This window comes from Silurus meridionalis, chromosome 6 (genome assembly GCF_014805685.1).
Source record: "Silurus meridionalis isolate SWU-2019-XX chromosome 6, ASM1480568v1, whole genome shotgun sequence".
Lineage (NCBI taxonomy): Eukaryota > Metazoa > Chordata > Actinopteri > Siluriformes > Siluridae > Silurus > Silurus meridionalis.
This window is the reverse complement of record NC_060889.1, coordinates 31,886,179-31,901,559: the sequence shown is the minus strand read 5'-3', so window position 1 is coordinate 31,901,559 and position 15,381 is coordinate 31,886,179. Positions and strand designations below refer to the sequence as shown.

Here is a 15,381-nt window from a genome sequence, read left to right as displayed (position 1 = left end):
AATGGACACCACGTTCTCCAGACTAAAGAGGAGAGGGACCATCTGGCTTGTTATCAGCAGAAAAAGCCACATCTCCCACGGTGGTGCCTGTAGAATTGCCAGCGTGTACTTTTGGAAAGGACCATCAATGTTGAAGGTTATATACAGGTTGTAGAGCAACAAATGCTTCATCCGGAAAACGTCTTTTTTTCAGTAAAGGTCCTGCATATTTCCTCAAGACAATGCTAACTGCACACTGAATGTATTACAGCAGACTTTGACTTTGTACTAAAAGAGTCAGGTGCTGAAGTGGTCTGTCTGCAGTCTAGACCTTTCACCTTTTGAAAACATTTGGTGAATCATGCAATGAAAAATACAACAAAGGAAACCCCGAACCGTTGAGCAGATGCATTTGGGACAACATTCCTCTCCCAAAACATCAGTAACTGCTCTCCTCATTTTCCAGATGTTTATGGACAGAAGACGTGATGTTACACAGTGGGAAACATGGTTCTGAAACAACTTTTTGTTGCAACCATCTTTTTTCTCAGTTTAAGCATTTGTTGTGTTTTTCTTGTTGTTCAATTATAAATAAAACATGGATTTTTGAGATTTGCATTTTGTTTTACATTCAGTACATTTTGCACATTGACCCAACTTTTTTGGAATTAGGGATGCATATCACATTAATTTCTCATCTCCATATAGTTAAGGACCATTCTCTGTATGTGTGTGTGTGTGTGTGTGTGTGTGTGTGTGTGTGTGTGTGTGTGTGTGTGTTTATGTGTGTGTGTGTTGTTATGTACCACTTTTACATAACGTGGTTCCGATGGTTAAAAACAGGATATGAAATCCTTCCTGAGCAGCTCGGGCTCCTGAGGCTCCTGAGGCTCCTGAGGGTACTGAGGAGCACTCGTTGGAGGGGCTGAAGGGGTTTGATAGCTTTTGCAGAAGTGTTCGGATCACGAAGCTGGATGACGAGCGTGTTTTGTTGAACGAGGGTGTGACACCGAAGAGCTCTGTGGCCTTGAAGTGATAAACGAGCGAGCAATCAGCAGAAACTCCAACAACAACGGAATGAGGAAGACGCCTTCTCTGGCATGTGAACAACATTTAGAGCTTTCTTCTGTCCTTGACATGTGTTCTTACTTAAACAATAAGCTTCTCACTCTAACCTCAACTGACCTTTAGAGAGAGAGAGACAGAGAGATAGAGAGAGAGAGAGAAAGAGAGAGAGAGAGAGAGAGAGAGAAAGAAAGAGAGAGAGAGAGAGAGAGAGAGAGAGAGAGAGAGAGAGAGAGAGAGAGAGAGAGAGAGAGAGAGAGAGAGAGAGAGAGAGAGAGAGAAGATCAGCAGGATGATTATTTCTTACTTTTCATTTTTTCCCATGATATTCACATATACATTTTTTTTCTTTTTATTCCTATGTAGTTATTTATTTTTAATTTTACTTTTTTTATTTGACATTGTATTGCTTTTATATATTTTTTAATAAAATGTTTTATTCTTATTTTATTATTTTATTTCTTTTTTCATTTTCAGTTTTCCTTTTACCTTTTTTATTTATGTTTTTCTACTTATTAAATTAATTTTTTTTGTGTTCATCTTTTCTTTTCTTCTTTTCTTTTAAAAAAAATTAGGCTTCAATGGTTAATACATTTTATAATATTTAAAATTTTTATCAGTTTTGGCATATTTTTTTTTTATTTGCACTTTTTTTAAACAATATTTTTTTTTTTATTTACTTTTACATTTTTTCTTTTTTTTTCCTTTTATTTTTGTTTTACATTTTCTAAATATATTCATATTTAAATATATAATTTTTTTCTATAGCTTAATTCTGTTATAACAATTCTTTTAATTAGTTTTTTTGTGTAATTTTTTCTCTCTGTTTTTTTAGAGGAAACAAAAAAAAATTAATGGTAAACAATGTATAAGTAAATTGAGGAAGAACTATTTAAAATAAATAAGTAAACATAGAATTTACAAAATGTTACTTTATTTATTTAAAACAATATCTCAATATAAGTATATTTTTTCAAGAGTGAATAAAAAGCTCAACAATTGACTTTTTTTTGCACAATTAGATTTTTTTATTTGTGAAATTGCTGCTAGAGGGGAAAATGTAAAATATATATATAAATGTAAGTGTATGATGTGTGTAACAGGGTTGTGTATTTGTACAGTTGTGTAGTTGTACATGTTGCACTGAACTCATCCCTTAACATCACACAATACAGAAAAAAAAAAAAAAAAAAGGACTTTTTTTGGCTTACATTTCTTCTTCCACAGATCTTCAGGAAATTGGGATGAAACATCATCACATCCCAACACACACACACATACACACACACACATACAGACTCACACACACACACACACACACAGACACACACACAGACACACACACACACACACACACACACACACACACACACACACACAGCCGTACATTATGCTGTTACAGGGGTTTCTTTTAGGTGTTGATGTAACGTGGTAGGGTCACAGTTCAGTGTCTTGGCCACTGAGACTCGCTGCTTCCAGGCGCCTCGATCAGAGCAGATGTTTCTCCCTCAGATCCTCCTCGAACCCTCCTGAGACGCTTCCTGTAGGACTCAGAGTGAGGCTGCAGCACAAAATCATACAGGAGAGCAGCTGATACTCCAGCCAACATCGGGGCCACCCAGAATACCTGCCCCCAGGGGGAGGAGAGGGGTAGGGAGACAAACCGTTAAACAGACAGAGACAGACAGAGAGACAGACAGTGAGAGAGCAATAGACAAATAGACAGACAGACAGTCAGACAGACAGACAGGCAGACAGAGAGACCGAGAGCAACAGGCAGACAGACAGACAGACAGACAGAGATTGATAGACAAACAGACAGACAGACAGACAGAGTGTGACAGACAGACAGACAGACAGAGAGACAGACAGACAGACAGACAGACAGACAGACAGACAGACAGACAGAGAGTGACAGACAGACCGACAGACAGACAGAGAGTGACAGACAGACAGACAGAGATTGATAGACAAACAGACAGACAGACAGACAGACAGAGAGTGACAGACAGACCGACAGACAGACAAAGAGTGACAGACAGACAGACGGACAGACAGACAGACAGACAGACAGACAGACAGACAGACAGACAGACAGAGAGTGACAGACAGACAGACAGACAGAGAGTGATAGACAGACAGACAGACAGACGGACAGACAGACAGACAGGAAGTAAGTGAATAAATAAAATAAATAATGTATAGAAAATGAAGTGAACGTTATAATGAATGTGAAGCTGAATGTTTCTGGAGTGTTTCTATAGCAACCACAAAAACAACACTAGTTATGTATTCATATCTTAGTTGGTGTTTGCTGGTGTAAAAAAGTGTTGGTGTGTTTGCTGTGTTGTTGATGTTTTAAGTGTTTTGACTGTTTAAAGTGTTTGAAGGAAATTATTTTATTTTTTGGAGGCTTGATGGAGAAATTGGGAGGTGTATGAAGTAATTGAGGTAATTGATGAAGAATATGTGAGGTGTTTGGTAGAAAATTTGTTAAGTGTTTGATGGAGAATATGTGAAGTTTTTGGTAGAGAATATTTGAGGTGTTTAAAATGTTTGATGAAGAATATGTTAGGTGTTTAAGTTGTTTGAGGTGTTTGATGGAGAATATTGGAGATGTTGTATGGAGAATATGTAAGGTGTTTGAAGTTTTGTATAGAGAATATGTGAGGTGTTTGAAGTTTTGTATGGAGAATATGTGAGGTGTTTGACACTTTTGATGGTAAGGATTTCAACTGAATGTTCTCGATTTAATAATAATGGCTAAAGATTTGTTATAGAACATTGGTTATGATGATATAAAGAAGATTGGTGCAGGAAGACTCACCCAGTGTTTCTTGAAGGACTTCATGATGACAGCAGGTCCGAAGGAGCGAGCAGGGTTGATGCCGCATCCCGTGTAGCTGATCTGGAGATGAGGAGTAAAACAGGAAGAACATGTGAAAGCAGCTCTGTGATGTTCTCCACATTCGCAGCGGAGTGAGGAACTTGCTTACCGCCACCAGGTGTCCCAACCCCACGGAGAGCCCGATGGCAAGAGGCGCAGATCCTTTCACGTCGTTCCTCCGGCTGTCCGTCACTGCTAACACACACAACACCAGCTGGAAGGTGGCCAGGAACTCCACACCGAACGCCTTCCCTTGAGTCATGTTTTCAGCAACCTGAGAAACCAGACAGGCTTCAGAAACACACCAACCTGGTGTTTCCTCACCACTTCCCATCATCCATCAACTATCTGTGCACCAAGACAATGACCTTCCACACTTTTATCCCTTTTTCTCCTTCTGAAAGAAATATAAACATTTACAGAGATGAGGTTTAACCTCTAAAACCATAAATATCTGACCAGGAGTTTCTCTTGTGTCCCGTATCTGCTGCTTTCCCAATATTCCAGATTCATCTCAGAGTAATATCAATAAACAACCTCCAATCAGCAAGAAGTTTCCAAAATGTAGTTTAATTAAACTACATTTTCCAATTATTTAAAAAATATAATTGTTTTCGTATTTTTTTTAATTAAAATTATATATATATATATATATTTTTTTTTTTTTTTTTTTTTAAATAGTTCAGCTTTAATAGTCCTAGAACTTTATAAAAATAAAAAAACAAAATAAAAAATAATTTAATAATACATAAAAAATAGACATTAATAATGCTGAAGATTCATAAAGGATGAATGACTCAAATCTCAGGGTTAAAAAAAAAACTAGTTTATTTAAGCTTATTAAGTTTATTTTGATAGAAGGAAACTAACTAACTAATTAAAAATGTATGTATTTATTTTGTTATTTATTTTTTTATTAAATTATTATGTTTATTTTGTTAGAGGTATTTTGTTTCCTTCTTTACAGTTAAGCTTTATTTACTTAAGAAGTTTACTTCTCTTAATTAATTAATTAATTAATACAATTTGGTATAAAGAAATAATGCATTTAGAGGGTTGTAAGGATAAATGACTAAAATCCATAAAATATATAATAAATAAAATGTCTAAAAAATGTGTATATATATTTATGATTTTTTTTGTTTGTTTGTTTGTTTGTTTTTTAAATTAAAGAGAAAATACAAAAAAATTTAAGAAACAGCAGCAAGAACACACATGTAACCGTAGTAGGATCAGCAGAACTTTCTGGGTACACATCATCACAGCTGACATCCAGGTAAATTTGATTTCTCAAATTTGGATTCATGAACAATTCATATAATTGATATGAATGAAGTCCACAGTGTTTCTTCGGTTCCTCCTCTGCAACACACCAACCTCACACACCAAACCGGAGGTGTGTTCATGTGATGGACGTCCTGATGATGGTGTGTTAATAGAGAGGATGATGGAGAGTTTGCTCACTCACCTGGTTGAGTCCCAGAGCTTTGACATCTTTAGGGCGAATACCGTAAACGATGCCACTGGCCACCACTGCCCCCAACATCTGCGCTATGATGTATAAAAATGCACGAATGGCACTGATCTGACAGTTGACCAGCAGCCCCACGGTGATGGCCGGGTTCAGGTGAGCGCCGCTGATGTGGCCCAGACTCTGAGCCAGTGTTGCGATAGCCAGTCCGAACGCCAGCGCCACCTTCACCTCCTGATCTGGCCCGCCCTCACCCGCAGTCCCGATGGCCGACGCGATCCCTATAAAAACAAAAAGCGTCATCCCAATTAACTCGGCTGCCACAGCTCGCCAAAGAGCGCCGGTCCTGAGCTCCTTCACCATGATGGGTTTTCTGTCCGTTAATGACACACTGCTAGCTAAGCAGACACTTATAAACCACGAGGGGGGTGGCTAGGACAGGAAGCTAGTTTTCACAGCCGCAGGAGAGACGAGAATTGGAGACGGATGATAATATACTCACAAACCATGCAAAGCTTTTTGAAGCTTCACATCCAGAAACAAATGAAGGATTTCTATGTTTCCTTCGGGAAATAATGCGAACAATGACGTCATTCAACTTTAAAAATCGAACTTGTATACGATGATCCAGCATTCCTGGAAACACTTTTCCAAGATTAGTGATGGTCATCTTAGCTTGATTCACTGGCATTAGCATTACACTTAGCAATGTGCTGTATGTCCTCTAATGACCTTCTAATTGACCATCATGAAGATCACTGAATACATTATGGGGTCTATTTATATACAGTATTGTTAAGACAGGATTAGCTTTCTGGACATGTGTGTGTTTGCACTGTAGGGGGCGTGTTCCACAGTGTACTGTAATTAAAATTATAATTTGTGCTTTAGCAGGTCACATGACATGCTCTATACACTGGATTTTGGGGAATTCGTCTTCACTCATCATCAGCACATGCGTTAGTGAGATCAGACGCTGATGGTAAAGAGGGTCTTCAGGTCCAGTTCATCTCAAAAATGTTCATTGCGGTTGAGGATGTCAGGGCACCTTGCAAGACACTCAATTTCTTCCACACAAATCTTCACACCAACATCCATGTCTTCATGGAGCTCAGGTTTGGTGCACTTCCTGAAACAGCGTTTGGTGGTGAAATTGTGTTAATTATTCTTTATTTGATCAAATCAGAGAAAACAATGAGTGACTTTATCATTAACTTAATGTTCACATTATCAAAGGAAAATTGTACATCTTGTTTTCTTTCTCATTGTTTCAGACTTTGCTTCCTGATAACTCCTGATATGGAAACTATGGAAGTGAAGAGGAGGGAGGACCTGAGGAGCAGAGGCACTCTACATTGTAAAAAAAAAAGTCAAGGTTTAATCTCATTTCCATGAGAAATATGAGGCTGTTGATGTAATCCAGGCGAACAGAGGCTGAATGTGGTTTGTAAACACATTTTTCTCTCCGTCAACGAAAACGTAGCTTTTTTACAACGCTCTTTGAAAGGAGACAATTTGAAAACGCAGGGTTTTTTTGGACTGTGAAAACGGAGGCTTTGAAAATGATGACGCATTTTTTGTCGTTGCCGTGACGAAGAGGCGGAAAGTATAAAAACAAGCAGGCGGATATGATGTGGGTCGAAACGTCTTACATTTTGCTCAAGCGCAGTCCAGAGACTAAAACGTTTTTAGATCTTTCAGTGTGGATGAGCAACTTTAAGGGAAACAATCAAAAATGAAAAATGTGCGGATGTGGAGCATTTTTAGAAATAGCGCTATTAAAAATGGATATTGTCTCAAAGCAGCTTTCTATTCATGATATTATTCGATGTGATATATAGTTGGGTATCATCAGCATAACAATGGAAGCTAATTCCATGCCTTCTAATAATATTTCCTAAGGAAGCATGTATATTGTGAAAAGCAGGGGTCCTAGAACTGAACTTTGTGGCACCCCATAATTTACTTGCATTAACCTGGATAGCTCTCCATTTAAGTCTAAAAATGGTAACGATCAGACAGGTAGGATTTAAACCAGCTTAATGCCTGTCCCTGAATGCCGATGTAATTCTGTAAGCGATCTAGGAGAAGATCATGATCTATAGTGTCGAATGCAGCACTAAGATCTAGTAAAACCAATAGCGAGATGAAGCCTTGGTCTGAAGCTAAAAACAGGTCATTAGTGATTTTAACTAGATCAGTTTCTGTGTTATGATGGAGCCTGAAACCTGACTGAAATTCTTCAAAGATATTGTTCTCTAATAAGTGGGAACAGAACTGGGCAGCAACAATCTTTTCTAAAATCTTAGACATAAATGGGAGATTTGAAATTGGTCTGTAATTCAATAGCGTGTTTGGATCCAAATGAGGGGCTTAATAACGCCTAACTTGAGGGGTTTAGGGACGTGATCTAATGATAGTGAAGAGTTAATAATATTCAGAAGCAGCTCACCATCTGTATGGAACACTTCCTTCAATAGATTAGTTGGAATTGGATCTAACTGACATGTTGATTTAGCTTTGGTAATAACATCATACAGCTCTTCCTGTCTTGTACGTGTAAAACAGTGTAGATGTGGAGTTTTAGGTGTGATAATGTCAGGAGATGATCTCAGAGGCTGGACTGCCGCAATTGTTTTTCCAATACTATACATTTTTTCAGTGAAGAAAATCATAAAGTCCTCACTACTAAACTGTGATGGAACACATTTTTCAGATCCCTGAATTGTAGTTAGTTACCTACTGTACTGAAAAGGAACCTGGGATTGTTTTTGTTGTTTTCTATGAGTTTGCTCAGATGTTCAGCTCTAGCAGCTTTTAGCGCCTGTCTGTAGCTGAGCATACTGTCTTTATACGCAATTCTAAATACCTCCAATTTAGTTTTCCTCCATTTTCTCTCCAGATTACAGGCTGTATTATACCAAGGTGCAGGTGCTTGTTCTCTAACCTTTTTTAACCGGATGGGGGCAACAGTGTTTAATGTGCTAGTGAGGATAAGGTCTATGCTGTTAGCCATTTCATCAAGATTATTAGCAGTTATGGGTTTAGTGAGAAATTGAGATAAATCAGGCAGGTTATTTATGAATCTGTCCTTAGTGGTCGGAACAAAAGTCCTACCAAGTCGATAACATGAGACACTGCTAATCTGCTCTACCGGTAGTGTTCAGTATGAGGTAATGGTCTGATCACACTAAGGTAAAATATCTGTGATGTGGGATATTAAATAAAAGATATCAGTTAAAGATGTGCACTCCTAACTGCAGTCTCCCCAAAACTGTGACATCACTTCCAGTGACAAAGAAAAAAGTTCTAGGAGAACATCCATGACTGTAAATCATAACCCAAATGTATAAAAGGTCTTTGTGTTAGAGTTTTGCTGAGCGTGCACCTCGTATCATTAACTCTGAACCACAAAAGATGATCCTTCATTCATCCAATCAGCATCAATTTGTGTTGCTTCCACTCCACAGATAAAAGTAAGCAGAACACTCAACTACAATTTGTTGCTTAAACGACATCGTCTCCGTTTGTAAAAGCATTACATGTCTGCAGACAAAAGTCGACCATTTCATTTAGGCTAATTACCTTTATTTCATTTGCTAATGGAAATACCAGTGCTAAGCACGCATTACCCGCCTAGCCACATCCGTCACGGGAGAAACCACAATCAGACATGCCCCGAATAGATTTAAGCAGGAATAAGTGTGCATTAGTTTATACGTTTCAGTAAAGCTGCATCCTCACAGAAAACACCCTGATCTTAGCCATTAAGCCACAAAGTTTAAAGAAACAAATAAATCAATTCTGGATTCTGATCAGACAAAAAGTTTCAGTCGACACACACAATACACGTCCAGTTTGGAAAATAACAGGTTTATTCTAAAGCATTCTGAACCACAAGTCCATTTTTTTTTTTTACGGTTTCTCCCACTGAGCCACAGGAGCGTTACCCTCAAGCAGGGGTTCAGTCTCCTCAGCTGAAGCCTCTGCACCATGGCACAGGACCTTGAGCCGGCCGACGACATCCGCACCTCTAGGAAACAAGATGAAGTCGTAGAGGAGGGCGGCTACGATGCCACCACACATTGGTCCCGCCCAGTACACCTGAAGATAGAGCAACATGCTGAGAATTTGATTGGTAAACATTTTCAGCCTACTTCTCTTTTAGCTTAAAGGGAAGGGTGAGGACCAGGACTAGATTTAAATTCAAGGGCAAGATCTACAGGGAACCCCATACCGTAGAAGTAGGGGCATAATGGTACACATTTGTACTTAACTTTTTTTTTTGTACAGGGCTTTGGTGTACATATGTACCAAATGCAGTCCATGGTTATGATCAGAAGGAAAAAAAAAAATCTACAGAGACAGCAGGGAAAGGAGACGTGGAGGTTCGGGTTGGTACTTTAAATGTTGGTACTATGACTGGTAAAGGGAGAGAGATGGCTGATATGATGGAGAGGAGAAAGGTAGATATGTTGTGTGTTCAGGAGACTAAGTGGAAACGGAGTAAGACCAGGAACATTGGAGGTGTTTAAACTGTTCTATAGTGTAAAAAAGGAAATGGTGTAGGGGTGATTCTGAAGGAAGAGTACAGTAAGTGTATTGGAGAAGGAGATTTTCTGATAGAGTGAATAACATGGAGCTGGAAGGGAGACAAATGTCAGGTTGTGAGGCAGAAAAATTCTGGAGTGAGTTAAATGACGTGAATGAAAGTGTACCTAGGACTGAAAGACTGGCGATTGGGGCAGACTTCAATATTTGCTTTAAGAATGCTGAAGTATAGAGAAGGTCAGAAGAAGTTGCATTGTGCGTTTGTGGTTTTAGAGAAAGCATACGACAGGGTGGAGAGGGGTGTTAGTTTTTGAGTAAGTCAGGTGTGTCAGAAGTTTGTGAGGGTGGTGCAGGACATGTATGAGGACAGTGTGACAGCAGTGAAGTGTGCAATAGGAATGACAGACTGGTTCAAGGTGGAACTGCATCAAGGATCGGCTCTGAGCCCTTTCCTGTTTGCAGTGTTGATGGACAGGTTGAAGGACGAGGTCAGACAGGAGACTCCGTGGACTATGATGTTTGCGGATGATATTGTGATTTGTGGTGAGAGTAGTGAGCAGGTGGAGAAGAGCCTGGAGAGGTGTAGGTACATGCTGGAGAGGTGTAGGTACACGCTGGAGAGAAGGGAAATGAAAGTCAGTAGGAGTAAGACAGTACATATGTGTGAATGAGAGGGAGGGCAGTGGAGGGGTGCGGTTGCAGGGAGATGAGGTGAAGTTCAGGTACCTGGGGTCAACAGTGCAAAATAATGGAGTGTGTGTTAGAGAAGTGAAGAAAAGAGTGCAGGCAGGGTGGAGTGGGTGGAGAAGAGTGATAGCAGGAGTGATTTGTGATAGAAGAGTATCTGTGAGAGTGAAAGGGAAAGTTTATAGGACTGTGGTGAGACCTGAGATGATGTATGGATTAGAGACAGTGGCATTGACTAAAAGACAGAAGGTGGAGCTGGAGATAGCAGAGCTGAAGATGTTGAGATGTTCATTGGTGTATTGCATTTATTAAATGATGTATTTAACCAAGCAGGCATTTTATTTAAAATGGTTTTAAAATGTAAACTGCTCAACTGTTAATAAGCCACATTATTAAAAAATAAATAGCAATTTTACCCTCCCCCCCTTAACTACCAAAATTGAACTGAATCATGGATTTTGTGTACCATTACAGAAACAAATTCATGCAACCATTTCTTAGTTAAAGCAAGACTTTGTTTGCCAAATTATGACCAAATGTAGCTTCAAGATGGCTCCGAGCAGTGAGGGAGAGCTTTGTTTAAAATGAAAGTTAACACCATTTCTATAGTAACTGCCCATTCAGAAACATAATGAAGGCGTGTTAGAGCTCACGCTCCACAGTGGCAATTGTGTAGAAATTAGGCTGCTCACCCAGTGGTGTTCAAACTCTACAGACACCAGAGCGGGACCAAAAGATCGAGCAGGATTGATTCCACATCCAGTATAACTAATCTGCATGAACAAAAATCAATTAAAACAGTATCAAGCAACAGTACAAACATTTGGCCACTTGCTTCCAAAACTTGCATAAAAAAACCACTTACTCCAGCAAGGTGGCCCAGAACCACGGAGAGCCCGAATGCAAATGGAGCCAAACCTGCCATGTTCCGCCTTTTATCCATGGTTGCTAGGTAGCACAGCACCATCTGGAGTGTGAGGAGAAACTCAATTCCAAAGCCTTGTCCCGGGCTGACACCATTCAGCTTCAGAACGAATGAAAGAAATACATTAGCATTTAAACCAATGGTGGGCTTTTGCTAGTCTCAAGACAGCATTCTTTACATTAACGTAAATGGTTCTGCATTTTAAACCTCAAAGTCAAAGAGCGGAAGAGGGAGTTAGCATAATGCTAGAAGGTGAAGATTCAGATTGAGATAGAAAGGAAGCAGGATGAACAGAAGGCCAAGTCCTTAATGCCACCTCAGGGGTCTATATTTTGAAGATCTAGAGACAGAAAGCTAAAGAACAAACGGTTCTGATTAATCTGGGTAGTTGAGAAACCCTGGGAAATCTGGGAGTGAGACAAGGGGCCTGAAATGGTGTTTAATGTGGTTCAAGAGCAAAATGTCAGTCAGAAATCTGCAGTAGGTCATGAGCTAACTAGTGTTGGGGGCAAGATTCAAATCAAATGACTGAGGTTGAACATAAAACTGAAAAGATTAGCCATTGGCCATTATAAAGCTAGTCAACAGTTACATATGCTAACATAATTAAAGCCTTTTTATAATCAGAGACTGAATAGAGCTCATCTTCAAGCTTTCTTTCTTCTTGAGCAGGAGTTACTCACTTTGTTCAACCCAAGTGAATCCACCACTGAAGGTCTCACTCCCAGCACAACACCGCTAGCAATCACTGCCCCAGTCACCTGAGCTACAATGTACCACAATGCCCTACACAGGCTAATCTGGCAGCTAACCAGCAAAGCCAGAGTGACTGCTGGATTCAGATGGCCTCCACTTATAGGCCAAAAACTCTGACACAAAACAGCAATGGCCAGCCCAAATGCTAATGCTACTTTTACTTCCTGGTCTGGGTAGCTGCTGTTTCCGTTCCCAATTGCCGCAGAAACGCCACAAAAGACAAACATGGTCGTGCCGATGAGCTCTGCAAGGACAGCCCTCCAAAAGCCTAACGTCTGTAGCTCCTTCATCATGGCCTAGAACAGAACCTTCTACAACCAGCTCCTTTACATCAGCTAAGCTACTATGTTAACCAGAGCTTCTGGTATTTAAACTGGTACCACGTGACCGCAGTGCTCTGTATTAATTAGTCTCTCTGTTTGATTGGCTGAACAATTTGCAGCTTTTGATTAGACTCAAACCACCAAACCGATTCTGGTTTCTTACACAAAATACAAACAATTAGCATTTTGTGTGTATTTGGAGGCATAATTCAATATAATTCATCATATATGGTATTAAATATCAAAATACTGAATCACAAAATGTTTCATTTAATGACTTTTTGAATGTAATGTAGTTTTAGTGAAGGATTTAATGGTACATGGTGATGACACCAGAAGTCTTCTAGAATAATTTAACACATCATTTAGCAAAACAGAGCAATTTGCACTACCAATTAGATTAGATTAGACCAGATTAGATTAGATTAGATTAGAGTAAACATTTTACAGGCATACAGCCAACCATATCCAGTTAGCATGAAGTGTGAAGTAATATCTAGTCAGCAATTTAGCTTCTTCGATGGTTGTAAAGGGTTCAGTGGTTTGTTGCTCCATAAAAGGTTCTAAACCAATGATGCCTTGGAAGAAAAATCACAACTTTGTCTCATCATTTTTCCTCCTTCAGTTTTTAATCCATCACCCACATTTTAATATTCAGGTTTCCTTCTGCCTGAAGTTCAGCTTAGCACCACTGACTGCTGGGTGGTGATGACATCTGATTTATAAACTCAGCACAGTTCCGCAATAAAGCCTCAGCAGCTCTTTAAGCGATGACTGATCACAGTGAACGCAGCTCAGAATAACTTCAGCCCACGGTTTCCACGAAGCCATGAGTGACACCCAAATGTCATAAACAACACCACAGTCTCTAGGTTTCATCACTGAGCTCGACATTTCATCATCAGCTTCCTGTCAGGATCTGGAAGTGTGGGTCATCTGCATGCTGAAGAGACTTCCCTGGAGATTTACACTCTCAGTCCCATGATGCATTGCAACATCATTGTGATGACAGAAGAACCTGTTAAGGGTACGGTAATCATCTTTTTGTTTTATTTAAATGTGTAGCTAAACCATGAAACTTCATCCAGGTGCTCGTTGGTTCTTCTTTTCAATAGTAACAAAGCCAATTGGATGCTTTCCATCTCCACCCGAAACTATGTGTATTTCTCTTCTCCATATTTTCCATCATCACCTCTATGGAGGCATAGCAGTCACATGACTTCAAAAGGAGCAGAGTAGCAGATCTGGTCCACCAACACCAAAGCTATGTACTCCATTCCCATTACTAACATCCTGCTGTATTAATTTGGAGACTTGTCATGGCTGAAACTTTGGAACCATGAGATTCAAAAGACTTTGGTGCAGTACAGAAGATGAACTTGATGGTGACTCTGGAGTTGCTGGACTTTAGTTATACAGTTTTTGTCCCTCAATGTGATCCATCATCTAAAAAATGTTGCTGATGATGTTTATTTTCATTTGAATCATTTGACTGCTCCATTAAGCTTGCTGGATAAAGCTAACCAGATCCATAGTTACTGTATTTGTTCATCTACTAAATAGCTGCAGATTCTTTTATTGCTAGATTTTACTGAGCTAATGGTCCAAATTCCTTCTGCTCCATGTCCTGTGGTCACCACAATAAAAAAGACTCCACTCCTACTTTGTTCAGAGGAGATGATTTGCTTTGTTAGCATAAGCATTTATCCTGCTGTAGTTCCAGATGAACTCAGGAAGCTTTTTGGTTCAGTTGTACACCACAAGAAATTATGGTTCCTTAAGGGTTCTTTAAGGATTTTTTAAGGGTTAATTGAACAAGTCAGGGTTCTTCATGGTGTTCATTCCAGAAGGGACAAAATGTTTAGATGTTTATATAGAAGCTTTAGTTTCCCTTTAACTACACACAGCACTTTTTGCAGAGACAAGAGAAGACTCTTTCTTGGGAAGTTTCTTGGTCCACTGGTACACCACAAGAAAATAGGGTTCTTCAAAGGTTCCTTAAGGGTTAATTGAATCATTCAAGGGTCCAAGCACTTTTTGCAGAGCCTACAGGTCAGGTTCCATTACAAATGTGAGGGTCTGAGGGTTATTTCTGCACTCTGCAAATAAAAACAGAATAAAATTTCCTCAGGAGAAAAGGGATTTCTTTTCAGTGGTGCAGAAGGATCCAGTCGATCCCCATTAAACACTGAATTAGAAACCTTCCTGTATCATCTCAGCTTATAGAGCCATGATCTACTCCTGTTCACATGGAATTAATCCTGTTTGGTCCTACAGACCTGTTACTAAAACCAAAGAAGAACCAAACAATCTTGGGTCATTTCAAAAATCTATCTTATTTGACAAAAACAGACCCCAGAACACTACAAAAGGTGTTTTGCTGTCTACACAGGTTCCATGTTCTGAATAGTTCCACACCACACCCTGTTCTTCAAGGGTTCTTCAGATATTGAAGTATTCAGGAACAATTTGTAATTGTATTTGATTGAGGAACTCTCAAAAGGTATCACCCACGGTAACTATGGTAACTATGGTAAATAGTCACATACTATCATCCTATTTCATTAGATTAGATCAGATTAATTGAATCAAATTAGATCATGTCAGACTTGATTTGATTAAAGTAGATCAGATCAAATGAGATTAGATAGATTTAATTACATTAGATAAGATCATATAATATCAGATTGGGTTGGATTAGATCTGACCTGGTTAGATTAGATCGGATTAGATTTGA

At 39.2% G+C, this 15,381-nt stretch overlaps 2 protein-coding genes and 1 long non-coding RNA gene across 3 annotated transcripts; 1 reads left to right on the top strand and 2 right to left on the bottom strand.

Moving 5' to 3' along the window:
• Nucleotides 1–2,048: 2,048 nt before the first annotated feature.
• On the bottom strand, nt 2,049–6,563 carry LOC124387203 (aquaporin-1-like). The gene is made up of 4 exons (XM_046851407.1): nt 5,400–6,563; nt 4,041–4,205; nt 3,872–3,952; nt 2,049–2,671 (listed from the first exon to the last, which is right to left on the bottom strand). The coding sequence occupies exons 1-4, from the start codon at nt 5,763–5,765 to the stop codon at nt 2,489–2,491; spliced, it is 795 nt and encodes a 264-aa protein (XP_046707363.1). The 5' UTR covers nt 5,766–6,563; the 3' UTR covers nt 2,049–2,488.
• A 2,696-nt stretch (nt 6,564–9,259) lies between these two features.
• On the bottom strand, nt 9,260–12,675 carry LOC124387201 (aquaporin-1-like). The gene is made up of 4 exons (XM_046851405.1): nt 12,249–12,675; nt 11,506–11,664; nt 11,333–11,413; nt 9,260–9,506 (listed from the first exon to the last, which is right to left on the bottom strand). Exons 1-4 carry the CDS (start codon nt 12,612–12,614, stop codon nt 9,318–9,320), a joined length of 795 nt encoding a protein of 264 aa, XP_046707361.1. The 5' UTR covers nt 12,615–12,675; the 3' UTR covers nt 9,260–9,317.
• Nucleotides 12,676–13,105: 430 nt separating this feature from the next.
• On the top strand, nt 13,106–14,306 carry LOC124387204. The gene is made up of 2 exons (XR_006926115.1): nt 13,106–13,671; nt 13,760–14,306. It is a non-coding gene; the product is annotated as an uncharacterized LOC124387204 (long non-coding RNA).
• Nucleotides 14,307–15,381: the final 1,075 nt, after the last annotated feature.

Coding starts and splice junctions, on each gene's coding strand:
- LOC124387201 (XM_046851405.1), bottom strand. CDS start 12,614: ATGATGAAGGAGCTACAGACGTTAGGCTTTTGGAGGGCTGTCCTTGCA. Junction 11,665..12,248: donor ATTCACTTGGGTTGAACAAA/GTGAGTAACTCC, acceptor TTCGTTCTGAAG/CTGAATGGTGTCAGCCCGGG. Junction 11,414..11,505: donor TTCTGGGCCACCTTGCTGGA/GTAAGTGGTTTT, acceptor TTGTTCATGCAG/ATTAGTTATACTGGATGTGG.
- LOC124387203 (XM_046851407.1), bottom strand. CDS start 5,765: ATGGTGAAGGAGCTCAGGACCGGCGCTCTTTGGCGAGCTGTGGCAGCC. Junction 4,206..5,399: donor AAGCTCTGGGACTCAACCAG/GTGAGTGAGCAA, acceptor CTGGTTTCTCAG/GTTGCTGAAAACATGACTCA. Junction 3,953..4,040: donor GGTTGGGACACCTGGTGGCG/GTAAGCAAGTTC, acceptor CCTCATCTCCAG/ATCAGCTACACGGGATGCGG.